This window comes from Vanacampus margaritifer, chromosome 13, assembly GCF_051991255.1.
Source record: "Vanacampus margaritifer isolate UIUO_Vmar chromosome 13, RoL_Vmar_1.0, whole genome shotgun sequence".
In the NCBI taxonomy this organism is placed as follows: Eukaryota; Metazoa; Chordata; class Actinopteri; order Syngnathiformes; family Syngnathidae; genus Vanacampus; species Vanacampus margaritifer.
In genome coordinates, this window is record NC_135444.1 from 8,261,589 (window position 1) to 8,287,519 (window position 25,931).

General features: G+C 38.0%; 1 protein-coding gene across 12 annotated transcripts in view; it reads left to right on the forward strand.

Annotated features, from left to right (window-relative positions):
- Positions 1–25,931, forward strand: part of ptprsa (protein tyrosine phosphatase receptor type Sa) — a 233,580-nt gene that overhangs the window by 93,758 nt on the left and 113,891 nt on the right. For all 12 annotated transcript variants that reach the window (XM_077584858.1, XM_077584850.1, XM_077584855.1 and 9 more), the window contains exons 3-4: positions 13,092–13,328; positions 25,681–25,826. In XM_077584858.1, the coding sequence (XP_077440984.1) occupies positions 13,232–13,328; positions 25,681–25,826 (243 nt within the window). In that variant the 5' untranslated portion in view covers positions 13,092–13,231. The remainder of the gene's footprint in view (positions 1–13,091; positions 13,329–25,680; positions 25,827–25,931) is intronic.

Genomic DNA, 25,931 nt, shown 5'->3' on the forward strand with positions numbered 1-25,931 from the left:
TCATTCAAATGATTTTGACCTATTATTTATAGGTGAGATTAAACGTGATGGAATCACATAATATTTTTTCAGGTTCAAGATTCTTATTTATATATATATATATATATAGTATATATTAATATATATATGTATATATTAATATGTATATATTAATATATATATATGTATATATATATATATATTAATATATATGTAAATATAAATATGTATTATTATGAATTCAGTTTGTTCTAAAAGGAACTTACATTTTTGTAATTGGACTTAGTTAATATTTTTCAATTCTTAAACATTTTTTTGTTTTCTACCAAAAAATAAATAATCGTTTGAATAATCGTGATTTTAATTATTGCCCAAATAATCGTGATTATTACATTATTTTCCATAACTGAGCAGCCCTAGTGTAGACCAAATTCTCAACCAATTTTCATTTTTGTTGACATGAAAGATGACACAAACAACATTAAAACAACAACAACTGAGATTTTAAAAATCAGCCGGAATCTTAGGCAAGTTAATGAGGCTTGTAATATTGAGTTAATCATCCAACTTACCACCGACTACAGGACAGCAAACCAGAGGCCTGTGCAAAGATGGCCGACTAGTGGTCACATTGCCGACTGTGTCATAAAACATCTAGTGTTTATATCTATGGTTCAACATGCCAATGCACCCACCATTATCCAACCTTTTTTGCTCGGTCCCGGCAACTGTTGGAAGCTGGCTGTGTCGTTTACCTTGTAGCCCCACATAGTAATATTGAAAACTCGCTAAAAAAGAAATGCTAAGCTCGGGTTCAGTCTGATTGATTCTAGTTCCGTTTACATGTGGATGAGAACGCAAACATGAATGTGAAAGTAAATAAGAAGGATTTTAACAGCTACAATTTTTTTAAATTGCTTTATCGTATGAATTGCTATGCCAACTGTGTGACTGACATACACATGGCCAAAACAATTGGCTTGCTGGCTGGACTAATAAAAACACCGGGTTGTCAAGACGGGACCTGCGTAAAAGTGAGACAAAACTATGGCGCTGGCGAAACCCGCTGGGACCCCGGACAAGTCACCCTATCAAAAGTTTTTACTGTGGACAACATTTTGGGTTTATGGAATCTGCCGGAATATTTGTCCTTCCTTTTTATGCCGGGTGTCTGTAATCTACAACTGAGTTGTTTTGTCAAGAAGTCTACTGTATGTGGGTATGCACATATAACTTGTGATAGGGAAAGGCATGCTTGTGCACATTCAGTGTACATCAACACAGGAAAGTCACATCCTTACACACCGAGTCTCTAGAGAAGAGAGAGGAGGTGGGCCAGGCAGATGGAGCAGCCTGCTTCTTGCTGAGCAGGCTTGATGACAGCTGAACAGCTTGAGGTGTGCCGGAGCGGCGGGCTATAAACACACACAACATACTCACGCAATCATATATAATAAACACACATCAACAGATTAGTTCGCACACATTTCTTCTTGGACAGCTGTCCCAACCCATCCCAGATCCACTTTTCTTGTCCCAGGGGCCCACCTGAAGTGGGTGAATACAAATCTTTGCACGCACACACCTACCTGCATTTGTGCCGTCTGATAAGACAATAAGGTTTGCGTCACCCGTTCTCGAGTCCATCACTTGTCATGCTCTATCAATATCAATAAACCACCTTCACTCACAGCACATTCCATCAGGCCTTCATTCAAGCTTTGTTTATGCGTAATCAGGCACTGAGCTGTCACCGCTACTGATGGCTTATTGGCTCGCTGTCGTTCAAGCCATTATTTAAAACCATTTCCTGATAGCCACCTGCCTTCACGCTCCCTCTCTCAATTTCCATCACATGTCCCCACTTACCCTTCCCTTGCTACAAATCATGACTCCCGAGTCAGCCTACTCCCTTAGCTGTGATTAAAGCCTTTGGATACCAGCCTGCATGCATTTCAAGGCCTTCGGGCTTTTGGAAAAAACAAGGCGTCTTTTTTTTCAGCCAATAAATAATGAAGGTGATCCAAAAATGCAAATATGCATCGTGATCAAGAACATAACATGTACTGAACCCTTGTGGGGAAAAATATATTAAGAGGAAAGAAAAAGCGAAGAAAATGGGTTGGTAGGTTGAGTAAAAGACAGCATTGGTGCCAAAAAGATGAGTGATGTGGTTTGAGTGTCATCTTAATCAGTCATTTAAATACACATACTGACCTTACCTGTTTTTTGTAAAAGTGATTGTTCTTTCGAGGCTAATTGTCACTTAAGCCTTAGTATTCTCCCGAGTTAAATGGCATTACGCTTCTGAAGCAGCCGCACACACCTGCTCATTCATTCCCGCAGCATTTTATCACATCCCACTTTAAAAGATCTGCCAAAGAATGTCGCAAGGTCTTAACCCATCTTCAAATCATAGACAAATGATGCCTACTGGAGACAAAAGCCTGCCGAAAGTGATGCGCTCTCTTGTGTTCCTTTGTGCCTGCTTATCCCCAGTAATTTAGTTTGAGCTTTTAATTAGAACCAATTCACAGGATGACAGGTGGCTGTTTGAGAATCAGGTCGTTTTATAAATTACGCCAATTTAAGATTCATGTAATTTGTAGAAATCACAGACACCAGCAAAATCCTTGAACAATATCAATAGTGTTAAGAACTGTTTTGAACATGGGTCATCTATGTTTGGTGTCTATGCTAATATATTATGGTTTAGAGTTATGCACCTGATAAGAACAATTTACTTCTTAACTTTTCAGACTACTTTATTAGTGTGGCAAGTGGCGTAAATATAATGTATTTTATTGGTAGAAAGTAAGAAGTGGAAAGGATGTCTAATGACGTCTGTGCGTCTCGGTTAAGATCGGGATATTCCAATTTATTACAATGACCATATGTAACGGGAAAAACTCCGCTTACGCATGTAAACAGGTTATCCCGGAATGTTTCAAAAATCGGAATTATGACCTTAACCTAAATATTGACTGTATGTAAAGGTACTCAGTGTGGCTCCCAATGCAAAACTTCCACTGTACTGCAAATCTGTATTGTATCTCTCTTTGGCTTAATCCTTTACCAACATGGTCACTTTGAACAAAAATGATAGTTCCAAAGGTCACCGTTTGTTGGCTGCGGTATTTCCCTGCATTTGCTTCCTGACTTCTTGAGTATACAGACAGCCATGACTGTTACTGGCTCCACAGCCCTGTCTGGGTCTAATATAATACATCCATCTGGCAATAATAAGTCCATGACCCCCATCTCAGAGGTTCCTGCACATCCGTCCCATAGTCTTGAAAGCAGCCTGTTGCACTCTTTGCTCAATTAGACTCATCTACTCTGATTGCTTTGAAGGAAAATTAATACAATGCCTGGTTTAGTTTTAGTTGTATACAACTTTTTGTTTCAGAGGAATGGGGGATTGGGGTGTTGCTATGTGGGGGTGACTATTTTTCAGAAAGACAACACACACAAAAAAGTGACAGCAGAAGTTTTTCTTCCCTTAGTCTGTGCAGAGTGACACAGAATAACAATAGCACCGGTGTACCAAAAGGGAACTAGCATAGTGAGCCAAACAGAAATTAGAAACTCTTAAACCCCTACCCGACTGATACCGTTAATTTAAAACAGCATGGGTACATTCTGGTAGAAAAACAACCCTTTTTTTGCCCTATTGCAAACTGGAAGAACTAACAAAATATACCATACCAAATAACAGGCATCACTTTTATAACATTTTAATATACATACCGTGAAACTTGGTTCTTAATGACATACACACAGTGTTATATCAGTTTGGATGGATTGTGAGCTAGCTGTGTCCCGCTGTGAAGGAATGTGTGCTGTTGAAAAAAAGAGGATTTCAAGACATCTACCAGATGTCTGACCTCTCACCTTTGCCCACGATATCCCACTCAAAACTCCCCTCAACTCCCATCCCTCTGATATTTATCCTCAAGTCACCGGTACTCAAAATAAATGGGCTGTCTCTGCATGGGGGAGTTGTCTGTAGTACTTGTGTTTTATATGCTTGTCTAATAAATTCACATTATATGTTGCATGAGAAAAAGAAAAGGGATATTTAAGGGCCGATTGCTGGTAGTGTTTGCTCTCAAGAGATGATGAAGACCCAAATTCTCCTCTGTTGTCAACACTTTGCTTCTAAAAGATTGGTGAAGAATATTTACATTTTGTATTTATATTACAGGCACATTTTCAATTAAGCTAACATGCATGCCTTTGAAATGTGGAAGGAAGCCAAGCCAAGCAAGCACAGCTAACCGCGACCTCAGCGTGCTGCTCCAAAGGAAGACATTATTATAAAAAAAAAATACATCGACAAAAATGTAGGTATTCAGACTGACCTGCAGTTTTCTTTAAAATAACTTTAAAAAATATATAACAATAATAAAACATGATTGATTGACCCTCATATTGGACAAAAAATGGGGAATTGGGACGGGATAGGGTTTAAAAAAACAAACAAACAAAACAAATGGTGTTTCTTTGAATAAGGTAGATGTGATTTGGTGAATTTGTAAATGCCGACTGGAGGTATTCTCACATGACACGGCGTGTGGCCACTAGTTTTTGAATCTCCACTAGGGGTGGGCGATATGGGCTAAAAAAAAAAAAGGAAGAAAAAATTAGATATTTTTTCAAAAAACTCGATGACGATATTCTACAATAAAATCTTGTAAATCTGCACTCGCTTTACAGAACAGTTATAGACAGCGTTTTTGAACTACAGCTTCAGTTTCTATTTTAATTTGCTTATAATACATCTTCTGCAAAACATTTTACAACGATATTCTCAGGCAACATTTAACAATTAAAGCTTTATTCTTCTTATTATTGTTATTATTTCAAGGCTCTGTACAGGGTGCTTTCATTGATTTTTCTGAATCTTTGTCAATTAAATGTCTTTAATTATTACATAATTACAGATCTGATAAATGGTAAATGAACTGCTTTTTCTATAGCGCTTTTAACTTACACCATATGGTTCCCAATGCCTCACATTCACCCATTCATATCATCACATTTTAATCTGCAGTAAGTACTGGTGCACCACTGCCAAATACTACAGAAATCAGAACGACAAAAGCTGTTTACTACAGCAGTCAATAGAAAAATATTTTTATGATATATGGTGATTTGATGGTGATGGAACCACAACCTTTTGACAGGCAATTTCTGAAGTTGTTCTGCACGTTATACAAGTGATATACAGTAGTTGCAAATGTGGCTATGATGCAGAGTACAAGCGTATAAAATGAAGCCAATATAGATCATCCGGTAAACTTTTACCCCCTTGCATATCGGCGGCGTTCGTGTGAGGCATCGCCAACGTTTACTTGCTTTGTCAATGACAGTGTGTGTTAGCTCAATGCAGTGGGGCTTTTCTGATTGTGTTCGGCTGCTTTACTTGTCTTTTTTTTTAGCGGTAGTCGTGCTTTGTGGAGTCGCAAAGCCACGTAATTCTCCATATGGTCCGTGGTGGAACAGAAGTGCTTTTCACGGCGAGCGTTTTCCGGCACGTGGCGATGTTATTTTGGTCTTGTCAACCCCAAATAATTTCCAGACTAGGAACGTGGACTTAACGAGACTTCCATTCCATGTTCTCACTTGTAAACACTTCCTCCCGTCTTTCTTGCACATGGCGCCGCCAAGTCACGTGACCTAATCCTGCCCTCTGATTTACAGAATGAATACGTACCACTTCCTCCTCTGCCGTCTATGGACACTGATTCGCCAAATGAGAACTTTCATCACTTCCTCCTACTTTTCAGCCAATCAATTGAGCCCCCCCCCCCCCCATTTAGAGATAGTATTAAGACTCGATAATGTCAAATTGGACATCGTGAAAGCCAAGTTGACGATAATATCGATGATTATCGCCCACCCCTAATCTCCACTGTATCATCATTGCCGACTTTACAACGGCCTTAACCCCAATCTAGGCCGTTGTCCACAATAGCGGTCTGATGGACACAAATCAACTCTTTGTTGCTGCGGGTGGGCGGAAAATAAGACCAGCTCACAATAGCCTACAGTGTGTTTTCTTCATAACACATTAATGCCAATCCGTCTGCATTATTATCGCCCACGCCAAGCATTGACTAAATGCTGAACAGGTCACACGATCAAGCCTTGTACTTAGATGTTTGGACAAAGGACAGAGCACTTCTTATGTTGTCACGCGGTGATCTGTTACTAAACAGTGAGTCGGGTTGCACAGCAATAATACAATTTTAAAAGCTTCACAAGACAACTGTAGCTAAAGTAACATCATTTCTCAGTTTGCTCTTACAGTCAAACTTCTGTTCAGTCAAGTTGAAATCGAGATTATTTTACAAGGAAGCTACTGTGTACAGATGTGAATGTCCATTGTGACTTTCCCTCCACATATTTTGGTTATAATTTGCCTCTCTATTTTTGAATGTGTCATCTGACGTCTGTATGTGCCTTATTTTGGCTGTGCGGTGTTCAGTGACAGGATATATGGGGAAGTACAGTCAAAGTGGCACTTTTAACTTGCTATAAAAAACAAAACAACAGTTGTCTTTTTCTGGCTTTTAGTGGTAGTGCTGCTGGTATTACAGAAGTGGGTAAACTGACAGGCAGAAAGGCCTAAATATGGGTTAACATTGCCATCAATTCTGTTCTTTACAATGATGGGTGATTGGCAAGAATGCAGATGGTCTCTCTGAGCACACCCTGATTTATTGGATGACATGATTATTTTTATTTACAAGAACTATGAAACCAACATTTTTCAGTTTTTTCCCTTTGTTTCCAAATTGTTCTGCACTTCACAGCCTACGATATTATTTGTATACAGTACTGCAGTACAAACACTCTTTGTAGTGGACTACAAAGTTAATTTTAACATAATTTTTTTGGGTGGGTCAAGTGTACTGCCTTTTGGTGTTCAGTCCTCCTATTTTGGTCCATAATGGTCAGATTGCTCCATCTGCAGCCGAGATTCAGTCTGATCCTGCTGTTAAGCAGTAAATAGTTTTGCTTATCAGTAAAATGTCAAACTTTATACAAACCACTATGTGAGGCTACTGATATGTATTTTTTTAAGGCAGTGTTTTCAGGTAAGTTGTGGGTACTCATTTGGTCCATAATTGCACAATAGCACAAATCAACATACAATGTATATAAACCGAGCAAATAGTTTGTCCTTGTGTTTAAGTGTTTCTGCACACACTTGGAGTGTAAATGTGCATGTTTGTATGAATAGAGCTATCTGAGTGTCCCCCACCCCCTCCTTGAGACAGAACTAATCAAAGTTCTCTCAGGACAAGAGGCGCCATTTAATTGAATTCTGAAAAGAACCATTGCAGAGGCTGCAGCCTGATTATTATGTTGAATGGAGTGTTAGCTGGCAAAGCAGACAAGAATTTGAGTGTTCAGTAGGTAAAAACAACCCATGGGTTTATCTGCTTTTGCAGTCTATGAGGGAGGTAAAAAGGCATTACAAATGCAACAACTTTTTACTTGTTTTTTTAGGTGTTTTCTCATTTTGGGAAGTCATTTCTCAACACCCTTCCAAAAAATACAAATAAATAAATAAATGATCCCTGCCAGAGGATAATTTTCTTCACAGCCGTCAGCCAAGATTTTCCTCCCTCTTCCCTCTCAGTCGCTCCAAATAATCTCATTCTGCCTTACCCACTTCCCATTTCCAGAGTGAGTATGAGCCATGCTTCCACAGCTGTCCCAGTTGCCCTTCAAACACTTCTTTCCCTTTCCTGTGGCAATTTTTAAAGGGCGCTCAACAAGCCTTGAGCCAGTTGGTGTGGTGCTTGTCTGAGTCTTTTGGCAGAAGGCCAGAACATGATGTCACACCTACAGCTCCTGCACACACATACACATACGCATCCAATCCAATCAACTACATCTTTATTGTCAAGGACTGTCTCGCACCTGTCTCACCACCCCTCTTCATCTCCCAACTGCTTCAATTCATTACCATCCCTGTATATATTATGCCGTCCCTCTCTTCCTCCGTTCCACTGACTCGCATTGGCCCCGTTTGTTTGTCATCATGGACAATGCTAGCAGTGTCCTTTGACCCGAGTAATGGTCGGTCACAGCTGAAAACGAGGAGAGGCAGAAAGCAAACAGCGTCCGTGTGCGCGTGAGTGTTCATCTTCTCTCGGAGCAAGGTGTCACCCCTTAGTGGTAAACAAAATGGCCAGGCAATAAAGTCTGCATTTTGGAGGTCAGCTCAACAGCCAATGCCTCCCAGATGCCAATCTGTACAACCGCCCGCAGCATGACCCTGATGGCGATGGTCTCAGCCTTGTCCAAGGTAGATTTTTGACTTAAAACCTATGTTAAGTGGAAGCACAACCCCATGTTGTTCAGTGCACACCATTTCCTGCTAATCACAGTAAGACAAAAGCTTAAAAGAAAACACAGCGACGGGCAGTGCCCTGCATATTTTTCGTGAGTTCTGCGGTTTCTAATCGTCTGAGGGAGCCACCTGGTATCAATCGTGGTGGACACTGGTGGGTGGAGTGAGATGAAAGTAGGGGGAAAGACAGTAAGACACCACACCGGTTAACGATGTTTTGGTGTGATTACAGCCAACAGTTTGTCTCATTAAACAGTCTGTTGGTAGCTTGCCGCTCGGACTGATTCATTCTGCAGTGCTACAATGCAATCTTTTAATTGGGGCTTGTCAAAACACTGAGTGGCTAGTAACTGACCAAAACAAGTTTATCTTAGTTTAACAAGCTGGTTATCTTCCATTACAACATTCAACTCCAAATTTCTTCACTCTTGTTTAACAGTTCACATCATTATTTATATAGTAGTAACATGACAAAAGCTTAAAAAGGTGAAATAAAATACATCATACTCACCAGAGATGTTTGTTATTTCTAGACAAACTCCATCCTCTTTTGCTGATATGAATGGATTATTTAGATTTTACTTAATTGAAAGGTATTAAAAAGGCTGTAATGGGTGCAGACAGTTTAAATTTCTGGTATTTCTGTGCTTTACAAGGAAATATTTTAAAAGCAAACTCCCACGCGCCCCACTGTTGTAACAAAGTGGTTTAAAATGTCACCACCTGGGAAAGAAAACAAAATCCTTTCCAATTTATTTACCAAAGTTTCCTAATTATCCCAACACTAGCAACACTAATTATCCCAAAGACTCCTGCGGGACTAACAAATGGCCAACACAACATATACTGTATACAATATGTGCTGGGGTCATGAATTTGGAAACAGTTAAGGGCAGGGGCTTGTGGGAAAGCAACTCTCATGAGAGGTTTTCCAAGGCTGGGAATTTTGCATTCTCGTAATAAGGTCACGTTGTTGCTTTCCTCCTTGCCCAAACAAATCTTAAAAGTCAAAAAGTGCTCATTTGGTGCAATATCTAGCAATACAAGCATTGCTTTTTTTTTGCTAGCGCTCTGGTACTACACTGCCATCTATTGCTATTGTATCCAGCTTGGACAGTAAAAAGTATAGCAATCAGCAACTAACCTACTTGTATTATCCATGTAACACTTCTCTAACCTTCTTGAAACAAAATATTTTTTTAAATCTTGCTTGCAATGTTCATCTCCAGAGTAGAATCTTACTGATTTATCACTTCACCTGCTACATATGAATGTGGAGCAGCTTGCCCTTGATAAGTTACACTTAAAATGTAAATGCTTCAAGCATCGTTCAGCAATGGGTGTTTTTGTTGCACAAGCTATTCTGCCTCCTGTGGGGCTTCCCTATGCATAGCAGCTAATGACAGGTGTGCCCCGTATCAAGTTACTCAGATTTTGCAGGATATACTGGATGGATCGAAAGAATGATGCTGCGAGGTATACCGGACCATTTACATAATAGTCCTGCAGTTCAATGCAAATTCATGTGATTCCCGGGTCCACATCTGCAACGCAAGCATTTAGTATGCATGAGTTTGAAGGAGGAGGAAGCACTGGGAAGAAATGAGGGAGTAGAAAAAAGGAACATGGGGGATTGGAAAGATGACTGTTTTGATCAGGGAGATATATTTAGAAACCTTATATAGTGGCCCCCTTCGCACACGGGATCCGTGGATTGACATTTTTAAAAATATATATATTTGGAATCCCCCTCTCAATTCTTCTATTTATTGCATATGCATATTCCTGTGGGGTATATCAGCATATCAACAATAATTGTTCACCAATTTCTGTAGTCCTTCATGAAAGAAGACTAGTTATTTTCTCTGTTTAATCAAAATAACATCTGTTTTTACTTTTGAAAACAATGACCGAACCGTTAACACAGGTCAGCATTAATCCTCATCAGGGGAATTTTTTTTGGGTGATACACTTTAATGCAAAATTTAAATGAATCTGATTAGTCAGTTAATCAATTGAATAATCAATAGATTAATCGATTCTTAAAATATTTGATAATAACAGCACTACAAGTTTCCACTGCTCTGTCCCTTTGCCTTATCTCTCAATCTCAGTTATCAAGCACTTTAGTATCAATATTGAAATGGGAAATCATCTTTCATCATTTCTAGCTTGACTGTCAAATTGAGAGTTCTGAGTAAGTGTTGACTGTCGTCACTCAGTGAAAATTAAGCCATCATTCTTGCTGTAATTGCTTGAGACTGGCATATGTTTAATGGTCCGTTTTTGGGGCAGGGAAGTGGGCAAGTCGTGGGACCCCTCTTTTCATTTTATCAGGCCTTTGTTTCCATAGCTGTCATTTTAACAAGACGTGCTTCCTGTTTGTGGAAACAAACCCCGTTTCTGTTCCAGCATGACTGCACCCCAGGGTACAAAGAAAGGTTCATCAAGCCATGGTTAGATGAGTTTGGTGTGGATGAATGTAAGACTGTTGTCCTCAGCCCCATCAAAAATCTTTGGAATGAGCTCCAGCAAAGATTGTGAGTCAGATCCTCTCCTGGGTAAACAGTATTGACCTCTGACTACTTTGTCACCACCTCACCTAAAAACACAACAAAACATACTGTGCTTTGTTACGCAAGAAAAAACAATATTTACACGTTTGACATTCCACAATCGAGACCAACATTTTGCTATGAGGAAAGTAAATACATAACTCACAGTGCTTCTCTTAATTGTAAGTTTCTGGTACAACGCCACCCAGTAGGTGCGATGTAATACCGCAATTGCAGATAAGAATGACGCCCTGCTAGTACAACACTGGTCAGATAATGCTTTTAATAACTTCACCTAAGCACAATTGTCTTTACTAAGGTGAATAATTATCTTGTATTTCTAGGAGGGAGTCTCAAAGTCTCCATAAGTCTCAAATAACACCCGACATGTCGATAGGTTTGTCTATTAGTCACTTTTTTTAAACAAGAGTCGTGAGTTGAGTCTCAATTCTCACTATTGACAGCGACATAGTGATGGCATTGGTAAAATTGTCCACATTTGCTTTGTGTTCACTTTGCATTGGAGGGAAAATGGGGTGAGCAGTGGCTCATTTGCACGAGACAAGACCACCCCCTCAAAACAGGCTAATTTCATGCTACAAAGGAAGACAAAAAAGGCTTTAATTCTTGAGTTCTTGGGCTATTTTGCATGTCAGAAGAAGTATGTCACAGACATGTTGCACCGGGTTCGAAAACAATGCATAGAATATCTCCTTAAAGTCAACATATGTTCTGCTTTATCTCTTCATTCTTTCTTTTTAGTCGAACATTGAACTGCAGTAAAGAGAGTCATGCCGAGCCACCGTTAAACTGAATCCCACACACAGCCTTAGGTTACGTTCGGTTTGCTCATTCAACAACAATAGGTGTTGTAATTGTGTTGTGAAGTTTGTATAGCTAGCTGAGGTGCAGATAAAAAAAGGCATGCCCTAAGGTGTAGATCATAAATCATAACCTTGGCTATCCTGTGTGCACGGATGGAGTAATCTCCCTCAGGCATGGCAAGGTTTCCTCTACCTCCAACATTGTTTTCCGTGAGAACAAAAGGCACATCACTCTGTAAGTCACCTAAACAATTGCTCTTGTCATCTGTCTGTATTCCCTTTAGTCATTACCAATGACTTCCTTTACCTACCAGGCAAAGAAAGAGAACTACAAATATACGGCATGTTGGTCGCGTGTTGGGTTATTGTGTTGAAAGCTAAGCTGGGTTTCTCAAAGACGCCCACTCTTTTCAGGCAGTGCTCTGTGTTCCACTGCATTGTTCAAGTATTGAAAGCAAAAAAGCAAGAAATGGCAGAAAAAGGTTGTGTCCTTGGGTTTGTGAGGACATGAAATGTGTCACAATCTACTGTGTAATTGAGAAAAGTCCAGTGAAGATGCAAACTACTCATTGAAAAAGTGGAAACAAATCCCAATCCCAGGTTGGGGAAAAAAATGTTGAGCCAAGCCCCAAACAGAATCTTTTATGGACTGAAAAAGATGAATTTTTTAACAAAGCAATGAAAAGGAACGTTTGTAAAAAGAAATCTCCAATATACAAACTCATTTGTAAAACACATTGGACATTTACATCGTCATGTAGGGGAATGCTATGTTCTCCATTACATGGCAGGCTTGTGAATCTTCATTAGTGATCTAGCACATGATAGCTGCTGCAAAACTCTGATGCATTTATACAGAAACATGTGTTTGTCAATTTAAAGACCGATGGAACCAAACTGATTTGAAGACCTTTCATCATGCAGAAAGACAATTATCCAAAGAAGACTGTCAAAACAGTAAAGGAAAGAGGTAGTCTATTACCAGACTTAAAGCCTAGGGAGCACGCATTTTACATAGTAAGATGAGACTGAAGGGAATAACCTTACAAAACAAACAGGTGCTGAAATTGTGGAAAAGTATCTCAAAAGATTACCGAGATTACTTTTGAACTTTTTATTACTGGATATTAAGGAATATTAGGAATAGTAATAATTTACATCCAGTAGCTCAGGTCATTCGTCTAAAACATTTATTTATTTTGTTTCCAATCTCAATCAAGATGTCCGATCTCTTTCAAAGCATGGCACCAAGAACTCTAATAAAAGATTTTTATGAACTCTCCACTACCCCCTTACCACAAAAAAAAAAAAATATATATCTCAATTCTAACATTGTCTCTTTGTGTCTGTTTCTTCCCGTAGAGTGCCAAAGCATCCTGCCAGCAGAACTCAATCTTGCCCGTGCTGTTGGGGCCTCGGCTCTCCAGCCAGGTCAGAGATAAGCCCCCCCTCCATCCCTGCCCGCCCCGCCCCGCCCCCCCCACACACCCACTGGAACCAAGATGGCAACAAGGTGTGCTGCTCATCTCTCCCTTCCACTCCTGCTGCCTGTCATCACTCTGCTGCTATCACTGCTGCTCACTGGCTCACACGCCTTATGTAAGTACCAGTCCAAGTCTGCAGCCCCCTGAATGACACTTGGTGACAGTTGTTTAACTCTTGACGAAGTATTTGGTTGGTTTGCATGGTGCCCAACATAGTCATGCCGTATATTAAATTAACCTTCATTTTGTTGATGCCATCCTTTTCTTGTAGCGAGCATATAGCATATGTTAACACACTGAGCCAACACAATTCTATTGTTTATTTGTCGAACAACAAAGGGATTGATAAAGAAAAGATGAAATGAAATTTAAACGTTTTCAAAAGATATGGTCAGATCATCTTTTCGTATCTTTATTTGTATAGCACATTTCATGTACAAGACCATTCAAAGTGCTTTGCATAAAACCATTACAGAAAGAGAAAGAAAATATCATTTAGACCTTGCAAAAAACACAATAAAAACGTATTCAGATTAAAGTGAATAAAACCAGGCATCAGTCTAGATAAATAAAAAGATAGCAAGCAAATGGGGATTAAAACTGTCCTCTGATACTGACCATTTGCTCTTCAAATGAACAAACCCAGTGAAATGTTGACTTATAGATACCTTTTTTTTTTTCCATGACACTGACCGTATAGAGTCTGTCTGTCAATCATTCTTGAAAAAAACAAAACATTTTTGATGAAGTCTGTTTGGATTTCCCATTTCAATACTGAAGGGAGATCAGTAGTGTCTTATTCCGCCCTGTCAACTCCTACTTCATGTTTGTTCTGCATCATTTTCCCATTACGATGGGTTTAGATCAGCATTAAGGAGAGGAAACAAAAGGGAGGCTCTGCAAATAAACAGAACAGGAGTGATGACAAGGTTAGGGAAGTGTTCATTATTTGTAAATCCTTTGCCTGTGTGTTTTGTGGTAGTCCGCTGTACTAAATATATTTGCATAGGATATGTAAATTATGACATCACTTTTTTTTTGGGGGGGGGGGGGACAATTTACCACAAGGTAAACTACATTTTTGTGATGACATAAAATTTTCGACATTTTACAGTATGAGTCGTTATAGAAAATGGATGCAAACCAGGGTGAGGTGAAAAAATACAAAGTATTTGTACTTTACTCATGCAATGTGTATTGAAACCAATTTAAGTGTGAGTAAAATTCATGATTAAGGGACTATTATTTGGTATAATACATACATATAAAATAGGTGCACATTCTTCAAGGGCAGCTAAATTCAACTGAGGAGGAATCGAGTCTTCCTTTGATTGCATGAAGTTTAGAGAGTCTGGTCACATGATTGTGCAGTGTTTTCGCTCAGCTGGTGGAAAACATCCAAAATTGCACACAGCCAAGTGACAAGCCAATGTCTTTTCTTCCTATTTTTTCATTTTCTAAGGGTGAACTGACAATTCATTTTCTGTCAGATTCAAAGCAAATGCTCCTTATGTTAAAACGTTTTCTTCCCACACACGTCTCTTTCACATCATTATTATGTCTGCATTCCTGCCCTGCCTGTGGATTCGTTTACTGCTTTTTTCATGTTCCTTTTCATATTTATATATTTTTAAACTGTCCTCGTCTTTTCTCTGAATGTCTTCCAGAAACATACTGTCATAAGTTTAACTTGAACACCACTCCCCAAACCACTCTCAAAAACACACAGCGGATGTGACTTCTTTGTGGAAACAACCTACTAAAAGCATGTCAATCATCCCCGCTGTTGTTCCCCTCTTGCCTCCCTTCCTTGCCATTCATGTCCATAAATCACAACGAAATGGAGACCTTTTAATCAAAAGCGAAAGAACGATGGGGCAGTAAATCCAAATAGCAAAACCCTCCATCATATGTAGGTGCATTAATATAATTCATTTCTGCAGGTGCCTGTAGAATACTGGGGGGACTTGAAGATATTTATTGTCACAGACCTGTCTTATTATACAACATTGCTATGCATTTATTCAACAAAAAGTAATGAGAAGGATGACAGAAGAATATATAGATACTGTATATACACATACATACATATAGCCTATATACTTACATATATGTATACACACACACACACACACACACACACAATGAAAAGTTGTTTTTCGTGATTAATGAATTCCAAAAAGTCTGCCTAAAACCAAATTGTTTGAAAGCCTGAATTAATATTTACATATGAAATAACGTAAATCCAATACATCTGTTCCAGACACCCAAAAGTATAAACAAACAGTAAGTTATAATACGTAATATTAATAATAATGATAACCGTAGGGCCATTCTGTGTGACATTCTGTTGTTCTTCTGGGCTTCAAACTTAGGAAACAATTGAAACCTGATAAATTATAGGATATTTTAATGAATTTGTCAGTATACTTAGCTTTTTCACTTCCCTTGTCAGAGATACTCGCAAATGTGCTGCGTCACGTGTGTGATGCCACCTGTGTTTGTGAGTCACACATATATGCTGACAGAGCTAACCTAAAATACAATAAATATCCTATAATTTATAAGGTCTCAACTATTGCCTAAACAGAAAGGCCGGAAGAACAACAGAATTGTTGTGAGAATGTCACACTGGACGGGAGTATTGTCCTGTAGTTTTATGGAGGACCAAAACTTCAAAAATTAAAAATAAATGAATGAATGAATGAATTAATAAATTATTACAAATGAAAATTAAAAACAATTATAAAAAGAATTCAATAAATAAACACAAAAAATAAATATGAAAGGAAATAACAACAAAAATATATATTTACAAAAAAAAATAAACAAAAGTTTAAAAAAAAAAGATTAAAAAAATAAAAATACGTATAAAAATGAATGTGGAAATAAATACAAAAATAAATACATACATAGAATTAAATGTTAATAAATAAATGAAAACGCTCTGCTTTCGCTCTAGTTTAACATACAGAAAACAACGTGGAATAAATATAAGTGACTCTTTGGCCCCATAGGTTTATTGAGCAGTCACACAAAAAAAAACAAGCACAGAAAAACTTTTTAATTTTACTGACAAACGTGTTGCAGATTTGTGCCTGATGCTCTCTAAATAAGAAAACACAAGTTGAGCATGTACATCACATGCATTGTGAGGGGCTCAATTCTGGGGAATGGGCAGTCAAGTCATGTGCTTTATATTTTTTGACTAATCGAGTGGACGATCAAAAAGTTTGACAAAATTTGGCAAAAAGAATTGCCGAAAACCGAATCATATGACAACTAGGGCATACAAAAAAGCAGCGGTGGTTCTGGCATGAGTGACTCCCCTGGGTGGGCAGCCACACTGAATGATTTAAAAAACAAACAAAAAAACTGTGTGCATTGCTTGTCCCCCCCCCCCCCCATTTTGATAGCTTTGTTTCTTGTCTTCATTCGCTGCCAATGCCATCCTTTCACACGTTATCCTTTCCACTTCATTTATGTGTTAGTGACTGTCAAATTAAATTGACATGTGCCCAGCTGTTGTGTGATTGGCCCTGATAATTTGTTATATTCTAGTTTTTTTCCCCCTTTGTAAAATGGGAAGAAAACAGGTTCATCTTTTATTTAGTCTCAGAGAGGAAGAAATGCGCCAAGAAGTCTCTTGGCACTCTTAACATTCTTGGAAGATGGCAACAGTTTGGAAACCTTTTCTTTGGCCCCAGTTAAATAATTTTGAATGTTTAAAGAATAAACAAGCACTCAGTAGTGCAACTCAAGACCATAAAACCTAGACAGCACATGAAAACATTTTGACAGTCATACAGTATGTAAAGAATATCCTGTTTGCATTCAATGGAACGTCTATATTTGAACATAAAATGTTGAGCAATGATGGTTGACCTCCAAGTTGGCCAGATTTAAAAAACAATTTTACTTATTAACAGTAATGGGAATATAAAGAATCATTCTTCAGTTATACAGAATAAAGTTTAGCTAGCCACCATATAGTAATATAAAATCAAGAAATAACTGCGTTGTAACGTAAATGTCCAAGTCAAATTAAACGGGTTGATCAACATTGTTATTAGTAGATCTCAATGTCAAGAAAAATGACAGTATGGTGCCATTGGAGCCTTTCTGTTTTCCACTGACTTCATATAGCCATCACTTTCTTGGCTTATGTCCCTTTTTTGCTATTATTTCGAAAATTACCGCCATTATAATGCAACTGAACAGCATGGTAAGAATGAGACTTTTAAATTAGATTTTTAAGATGAGAAATGACTAAAAATGTTACTATATTAAAAGTTGGAAACAAAATCAACCATCTGCACTTCATTAAGATGAATGCTTCTTTTCCTGGTCAATAACTCATTCTTTCAGGTTTTTTTTAAGAGTTATGGTAATTAACTCATAATAATGGAATATTAACATCCTTGGAAGTAAAAAAAATAAAATCTGTCAAATGCAAATCACTCTTGTGCCAACACCTGACAGAGGACTGCCACCCCCTCGTACCTCACAAAAATCAGTAACACAATGAGCTAACACATCATGACAGTGCACCCACAGCCAAGCAGCCATTACAGGCAAACACATACTAAATAAGAAGAGTGTGCAATCACAGTGACACATTAAAAACATTACAGCATAATCAACATTGTATAGGCCTGCAATGATGATGATGATTTTTATTTTTTATTTATTTTTTGAATGAATGCATATAATTTTGGTCCTGTGCTCACTGCTCACGCACATATAAATAAAGCCATTGGTCCATTTAATTTTGCCATTACCACAGTACAGGTCAAACACTTCGCATTTGAATAAATTACTTTGAATGTCCAAGTTGATGTAGTACCTCAACTTCTGAGTAGTGCACTACATTTGGACTCAATTGCTTCAAGATGTGATTATTCAATAAACAATTTTCGAAAAGTATTAAAAATTAATCAGGCAGATAATAGATTATTTACAGATAGGGGTGTGAATTGCCTAGTACCTGGCGATTCGATTCATATCACGATTCATAGGTCACGATTCGATTCAATATCGATTCATCCTGATGCAAATCTATAAATTGATTATTGCAATTTAAAAATTTTTTTTTAACTCAAATTTAGAAAATACTAATCAGTAAACTTGTACATGTACGCTGTAAGATTTGTATGAAAATGCATTTATTTATTTGAAAATTCAAGCTTATAACTGAGCCACTGCATTTAACAAACAGGTTGCAGTTGTTTCATGTTTGAACAGCACTGAAATAAAATATTAAGCCTTAATGTTCCATTAATATAACATTCTTCCAAGCTTAATGTGTGAATCCTAACCCTAAGTAAGACGTTTTGTTGAATATTCCCATAAAAAAAAATAATGTTTAAAAATCGATTTGGCCGCATATCGAATCGATTCGAGAATTGCGCGCTGTAATATCGCGATATATTGCGGAATCGATTTTTTCTAACACCCTTATTCCAGGTATCTAAATCAAACACCATGTAAAATAAAAGAAAAAAAGAAAAAACATGTTTTGGTTGACATTTTGTCAACTGTAGTTTAATTTTACTATGCACAATTTTTCACTTGAGATTTATAAAGTGATTTGTTTGTTAGTGTCCCCACACCCTGTCTTTTAAAAATGTTATTTATTTTATTATATTTAATGAACCAGAAATGTTTCTACTTTCTCGAGTGTGTCTTGTAAACAATTTATGTTGCTTTTGCAATTTGTCTTTCTTTCTGGCCAAAGCGGAATATAGTTCCATTTTGAGTTTTTGCTCTCCACTGAATTAATGTTATTTCTTCTCAGTGTGTTAAAGAATACTTAGTGGTGAATGCTCATTCTTACCCCATTCCCTACCCCCCACTTTTTTACCCACAACAGTTTCATTGGGACCAATTTGTGCCTATTACAAGCATGCGACTCTTTGTAGTAATGCTCTCGCGTACCCAGAACTCTCCACATCTGGGTACCAATCTTATTTCATACAAGATTTCCACATCCTGCCGCAAGTCCCTTGTGCTCTGAATAGTCTCACAAGTTTGTTCGCAGTGCAGTTGACATTGATGGTACACTGCATGATGCAATGGGCAAAGGATTTGTACAAACTTATATGGTATTTTTGGCTCCTTTTATACTACAAGCCATTTAATGACCTTCTCCTGCCCCATATACAAGCTTCTTCTTCTTCTTCTTCATTTTCCTTCTCTTTTACCATTTTTCCGTTTCTTCTTCTGCTTTAATATAGAAGCACACATTTCTTTTATAATGTAATATCTAATCAAAGTTATTATCTAAAGCATGTATGCCACAGTTCTGCTCAGTTTGCCTGAAAAATATCCATGCTGGTCTTTCACTCAAAGAGAAAAAACTCCATCTAAAACAAGGTGAAAACTTTGGACAAAAAAAAAATTCCAGATAGTTCAAGTTGTTTGGCCTTTGTGGGTGAATGTGAGTGATTGTGTGTGAAAACCTACTGACAAGACAAGCAATAGTTTAAAGTAAAGGCCTGGTTGCCATAGTGATGGTGCTTACCCAAGCAGCCCGTGTGAATTGGCTTTGATTGATGTTTTTGTGCTTGTGTGTGTATGCATGTGTGTGTCTGTGTGCGACACTGTAGTGGCGGGTGTTGCAATTCAGACCTAGGCCTTCAGTGGGGACTTGCATTACAGAGAGAGAGCGAGAAAGAGAGAGACATTTCCAAACAACCCCAACCCTCTACACTACAATATTATTTCCACCCAGTTCATAATCAATATTTATAAAACAATACAACATAACCATAAAAACTTTAAAACTTAAAATACATCATACTCACCAGAAATGCTGATTATTTATAGATAATAAAATCCATCTTCCTTTCTTTGTTCCTCAAAGATAGTTAACTAAACGTGTAGTCAGAGCTGGCCAGTTGTCACACTCGTACATGCTGCTCTTAAAATACCAAATAAATAATTTTCCGGGTTGAAAGGGAGCTACAGTGTTGGCTGAACTAAGCTCAGTTTTTTTTTTTTTTAAGTCAGCCTTGAAAAGTATTGACTATTTGGCTCTGATCAACAAATCAGAGAAAAATGCCAACGTCACTGTCAGCCTGCAAGAAGGCCGCGTTTGGTAAATCTGAAATCTGATTGGTTAAAAATTTCTAACATACACACTAATGGATGTGAGCCAGCTAAAACATATTGTGAATAGCCTGTTGGAAACAAATTAATACAATTTCATGTAGGTTTTAAACTTAGGTCAGTGCCTCTGACAGTGATTAGGCCAGCAAAGAATGCATTGTTGGCGCTTATTGCACAACACTGCATGCACACACGAAACTACAAAGGCAAGTATTTGCATTGTAGGCTCCTTCAATGCACCATTACAAGATTTCGATTCACAAATAGTTGCATCTGATGTTGAGTGGTCTGAAATGTGTGTCTAAGTCAAATGAGTGCTTATAGCCTTTGTTGTACACGTTGAGCTCTTATGTACTGTATTGAATACCCAAAGACATCACAAAAAATGTAACCCCATCCTTTTTGCCAAAACTACCACCAAAAAGGATAAAGTGCTTGACGTGTTACGTCTAATAATACGGTGTTCTTTTCAAACATCTCCACTTAAAAAAAAAATCTTTGTGTACTGTGAAAGCTGCCAATTTCTCTGCCTCTTTCTGCAAATCATGGAAGGGCTTTGTGTCATTTTGTCATCCATTTCGCTAATTCACTAGCTAATGGCTACCATTTATGACCAAAGAAGCTTTTCTCCATCTATTACGGCATTAGTCAATAAAGACACCCTCATTTCTCTCGCCACACCATCCTATCAAATAACAGTAGAGTAGTGAAAATTGAGCTTTCTCATATTTATCTGTGGACTTTCCACTCTCTACTATTTTACAAGCACGTTGCCAGTCTATTTGGTCTTATCGGGTCCGACAGAGGTAGCAGCCAGTAGCAGGTGGTAGCTGTATTAGCGAAACAAGCGTCTGTGCGCGCAGTGTGAGTTTTGCTGTTCCCGCTAGCCAGCAGCGTTTGCGTTGATGTGTTCTATTATCAGGGACTTGAAAGGTTATAGGAGCCCCCATGACTGGCTATTTTGGTTTAGGCTTTCTCCCCCTGCTAAGCAGATAAAGCCAAGTTGTGTGCGCTTATTTTGTAGAAGAAGACTTTGGTCAGGAGATCTATACAACTCGGTACAATTCTCTTTTAAATGTCATCCATATTACGATAGTGGAGGGAGACATTTATTTAAAATACTATTGAAGATAAGAAGCAAGCAACATTGTATCCTATAGATAGGTCGGGTTTTGTAATATATGAAATTCACTAAAGGAAAGGATGGTGAAAAAAATTCAAAATTGATTTGGACAAAACAGCCAGCTGTAATTCAAATTACCAAATGAATGGTGTCATCTTGTACTGGCTGACAGCCTACAACAATGCAGAATAAAAAGCATAGACAAATATGGGAACAGAAGATATCAGCTGAGGTGCTGTAGATGCTTCCTCAAATCCAATACATTAAACATTGAATTATTTTATGTACCATAGGTAGTTGTCTAAAATAGAGATTCATGGGCTTGTCATGAGAATTTGCCTAAGAAAAGACAACACTGATTGGTAGGAATTTAAGAATAGAGTGAAGTAAGTACAGTAATGTATTATAATGTATCTAATTTCTAAGAATATGTTTTACAATGTAATGAGCTCATGGAGTCAGTGGAAATGATTAAGAGGAAGACAAGTTGAAATGAGAATAAGAAAGAACACTTCAACCTGACCTGAATACGTCAGTAGTTAAATGCATGCACTCTCAGTGTATTTATTGTTATTGCGTCCCATCCTATGAGCATGGAAATAGTAAAGTGGGAAATATCAAATGGACGGTGGGAAATCAATCAAATAGTGTTTGCCTTCACAGTCACAGGTCGCCTGTGTTTTTGGTTTTATTTATCTTTATTTTTTCTTGATGGAAGGCACAGCTCAACAATTCCAAATGCTACAGTCAAATTTAAAAAAAAAAACATTTTGCTTGAGAATGGATATTTATTTATTTATCTATCTATTTCAAATGTCGCCACATGATGTAACAGTCACATTTTCTGACTGAAAAAAAGTTACATTCAGACAATAGAGTGAGCATTCTGCCATTGTCCTATCTGAGGAGATACTAATTGGTTGAGTGAAATCTAAAATAAAGTTTCACAAGGTATCGCTCACCTATAATCTTAAATGTGAGGTTGAAATTTGGTATTTTGGTCCAATTGACGGTAGAGGTGTGTGATACTGCATATCAACCCATTATCAAGTAAATTCAAGGCAAGTATCATCGATGCCAATGCAGATATTTTCCAAGGAGTATAGTAGATGTATTATCAAATTGCTAACTCTTACTTAAAATTCATGACCTTAAAATGTTTTTGTGATGTGTCCTTTATTATTATCAGATATGTAAGATCCCAGTCATAAGAAGAACAAAGTTTATTGGTAAATAGAAAAAAAAATACTTATATTATTTTAACAGTAACAAAACACTTCCCCCTTTCATTGTCATGTTTGGATTTTGTAAATAAAGTGCACAAAGTGATTGATCATCAGACATCAAATTCTTTTTTAGAATATCCCCCAAAAAATAAACAAAATTCTGCCTTCATTGCACTTCATTTCTGGATGTTTTTATTTATTTATTGTTATTATTTAAATAAACAAGTTAGTCAAGATGGGCAGCACGGCGGCTGACTGGTTAGCACGTCCGCCTCCCAGTGCAGAGGACGTGAGATCGAGTCCGGGCTTCGGCCTTCCTGGGTGGAGTTTGCATGTTCTCCCCGTGCTTGCGTGGGTTTTCACCGGGTACTCTGGTTTCCTCCCACATTCCAAAGACATGCATGGCAGGTTAATTGAACACTCCAAATTGTCCATAGGTGTGATTGTGAGAATGGTTGTTCGTCTCTGTGTGTGCCCTGCGATTGGCTGGCAACCAGTTCAGGGTGTACCCCGCCTACTGCCCGAAGCCAGCTGGAATAGGCTCCAGCACCCCCGCGACCCTTGTGAGGAAAAGCGGTCAAGAAAATGGATGGATGGATGGATGGAAGTTAGTCAAGATTTTTACTCCCAAACAAATGTTATGAAAATTTCAAGTAGAATGTGTGTTTAGGGAATCCAATAAGAAAAAAACAAAAACAATGAAAAAAAATCTCTTTCAGTGCACTTCTTTTTTTCTGTATGAAAAAACAAAAAACAAACAACTGATGGAAATATAATAAATGAAGTGTAAAGAACAACAACAAAAATAAATCTCTAAAGCCTTTAGTTAGAAAAAGAAACCACCCTGTGGAGAATTAATGTGCTTTTGCTTATTTGCACTGCGAAGTCACGTGACGGCACAACATCAAATCACAAGAGCGGGTAGGTGGAGCAAAGATTGCACGCTCCGCACTGAGTGAGTCCGGCCTCCTGGCTTTCGCCTGTTTCACGAAACTGCAGCAGTGCTTACAAACGCAAGACTGAAGCCACTGTATTGATCTTATCACGCTAGTATCGATCTGATATATACTATCAATAATTGGATCAACCCGACCACCACTAACTTTCAAGAATAATATTACTATAAGAATGAATGCTACTTAACAACCAACCATAGTTAGGTTTATTGCTCACTTGCGTCATACTGGATCTGGGTGTTACTTAAATGCAAGGGGATTAACTTTGCATATGGAGCTTCCCTCTCTCACTTTAGCCAATAATAAATGCAGGGACTCTCCTTCATGTGTTTTACAGTGCCTGGAGACTGGTGTCGGCCTCCAATCCCTTAATTATTAACTTGACGTTTTGTGCTTGCCGTTTGATCACCACACATCTCTATGATTCAAATGGATCATCTTGCCAAGGACACTCTGTCTTTCTGTCACTCTGTCTCTCTCTCTCTCTCTCTAGTCTCTAGAGTTTTTTTTTTTTATTAGACAAACAGCATTAGGGCTTAGTGGGACATTTCATTGTATTTTCGTGTTTTGGTGAAGCAGTGGCATTTGGTTAACTTCATTACAGTACAGTACAGTTAATTCGCATAGGCAAGCCGATCTTCAACTAAAAATTGTGAATTTCAGAAAACTCTCCTTTCTCCTGAGCTAAAGTCTTAAAAATCCTTTTTGAAGATTGTTATCCACCAAGTGAATCATCCCAACACTTTAACTGTAATTGATAAGAACTTTTAATGTAGTTTAACTTCTTCAACCGTTTTTATACTGGGTTTTTTTTGTTTGAAAGTGTCACTTGTGCCACTCTCCATACGACCATATTTTTTTATTGTATACAAAAATGAGCCATAATTCATTATTATGTTTATAAAGTAGTGATTATGTTGTGCAATTGAAAATTATGTATAATTGTTTGTATGGTATTACATAATATGCTAGAGATGGGTGAGTACCAATACCATGTATCGGTATCAAGCTGATACCCGGCCTTTTATCAAAAATACTAGTGGTATGAGTACTCTGTATCGGTGACTACTCAAGAGTTGAGTACCCCTACTGGTATTGGTCTGGGATTAAACATCCCTATAATACACTGTAAATGTCCTGTGATAATCTTCATAACATGATTTAAAAATATATATATATTTAGACACATCGATCTGGAAGTGAATTTCTATAGGCTGCGTTGTCTCTTTATTTAGTATGGACAGCACTGTTTAAGGACCAATCCCATTACTTCCTCTTCACCCTGCACTCTTTTTCCCGTTATCTCTTCCCTCTCCCTTCTATTTCTTAAGGTGCGGTATTGGGATTGGGCCTTAATGTCAGTTCAATACAAGAGCAACTTGTGCATATCATTTATCATTTCCATCTCTAGTAAATAATAACTCTAGTCTTCCAACTTGTTTACAACTGTTTGGCTACGCAATTGCAAAACATTTGGTTGATAGAGAATAAAGGGAAGAAATCAGGAAGCTCACGGTATACCCTTTTCCATAAAAAACAACTCCTATTTAAGTCATGTGGTTCTCAGATCGGAATCTCTTTTCCATTCTTGCTTCTTAAGCCTCCTTTTCCCACGTTAGAGTAATGATCATTCTTACCATATGTAATTTTCATGTAACTGCAGCCTACTCAAAAATGCAACTTAAATCACAGTTATGCTGTGAATCAAGTAGGCTTCCAAGTTCCTACTGTATCTATAGGGATTATGCTTCTTGAGTCTTTTTCCTACAAAATCATGTGGGTGTATGATAGAGAATGAGTAAGTGTGGAGGGACTGCAAGAAGAGGGTTGCTAGTGTGGGTTTTGGTAACATGAAAGAATACCATGCATAGCAGGCCTTATATTGAATCTTTTAAGAGTTCTGTGGCTGTAAATGTGATTTATTTGAAAACTAAAGATATATAAATATAAATGTCATATTATTATTATTATTAGATGGATGTAAGTTGACACATTTGCTGGCAACTTAACAGCAGGTATGCTTATGTTTCTTCTTCCCTTCCTTCCCTACAGCACCACCACGGTTTACAAAAGTCCCTGTTGACCAGATAGGTGTCTCCGGTGGTGCGGTGTCCTTTGTCTGCCAGGCGACAGGTGACCCCAAGCCAAGGGTCAGCTGGAATAAGAAAGGCAAAAAGGTCAACTCCCAGCGTATAGAGGTGAGTCAATTCTCAGAGGATTTACGCTTAGAGACGGCCTCTGATACCTCACGAGACGACACCATTGACTCTAAAAAGAAAGATCAGCATTTCACATTGTTTCTG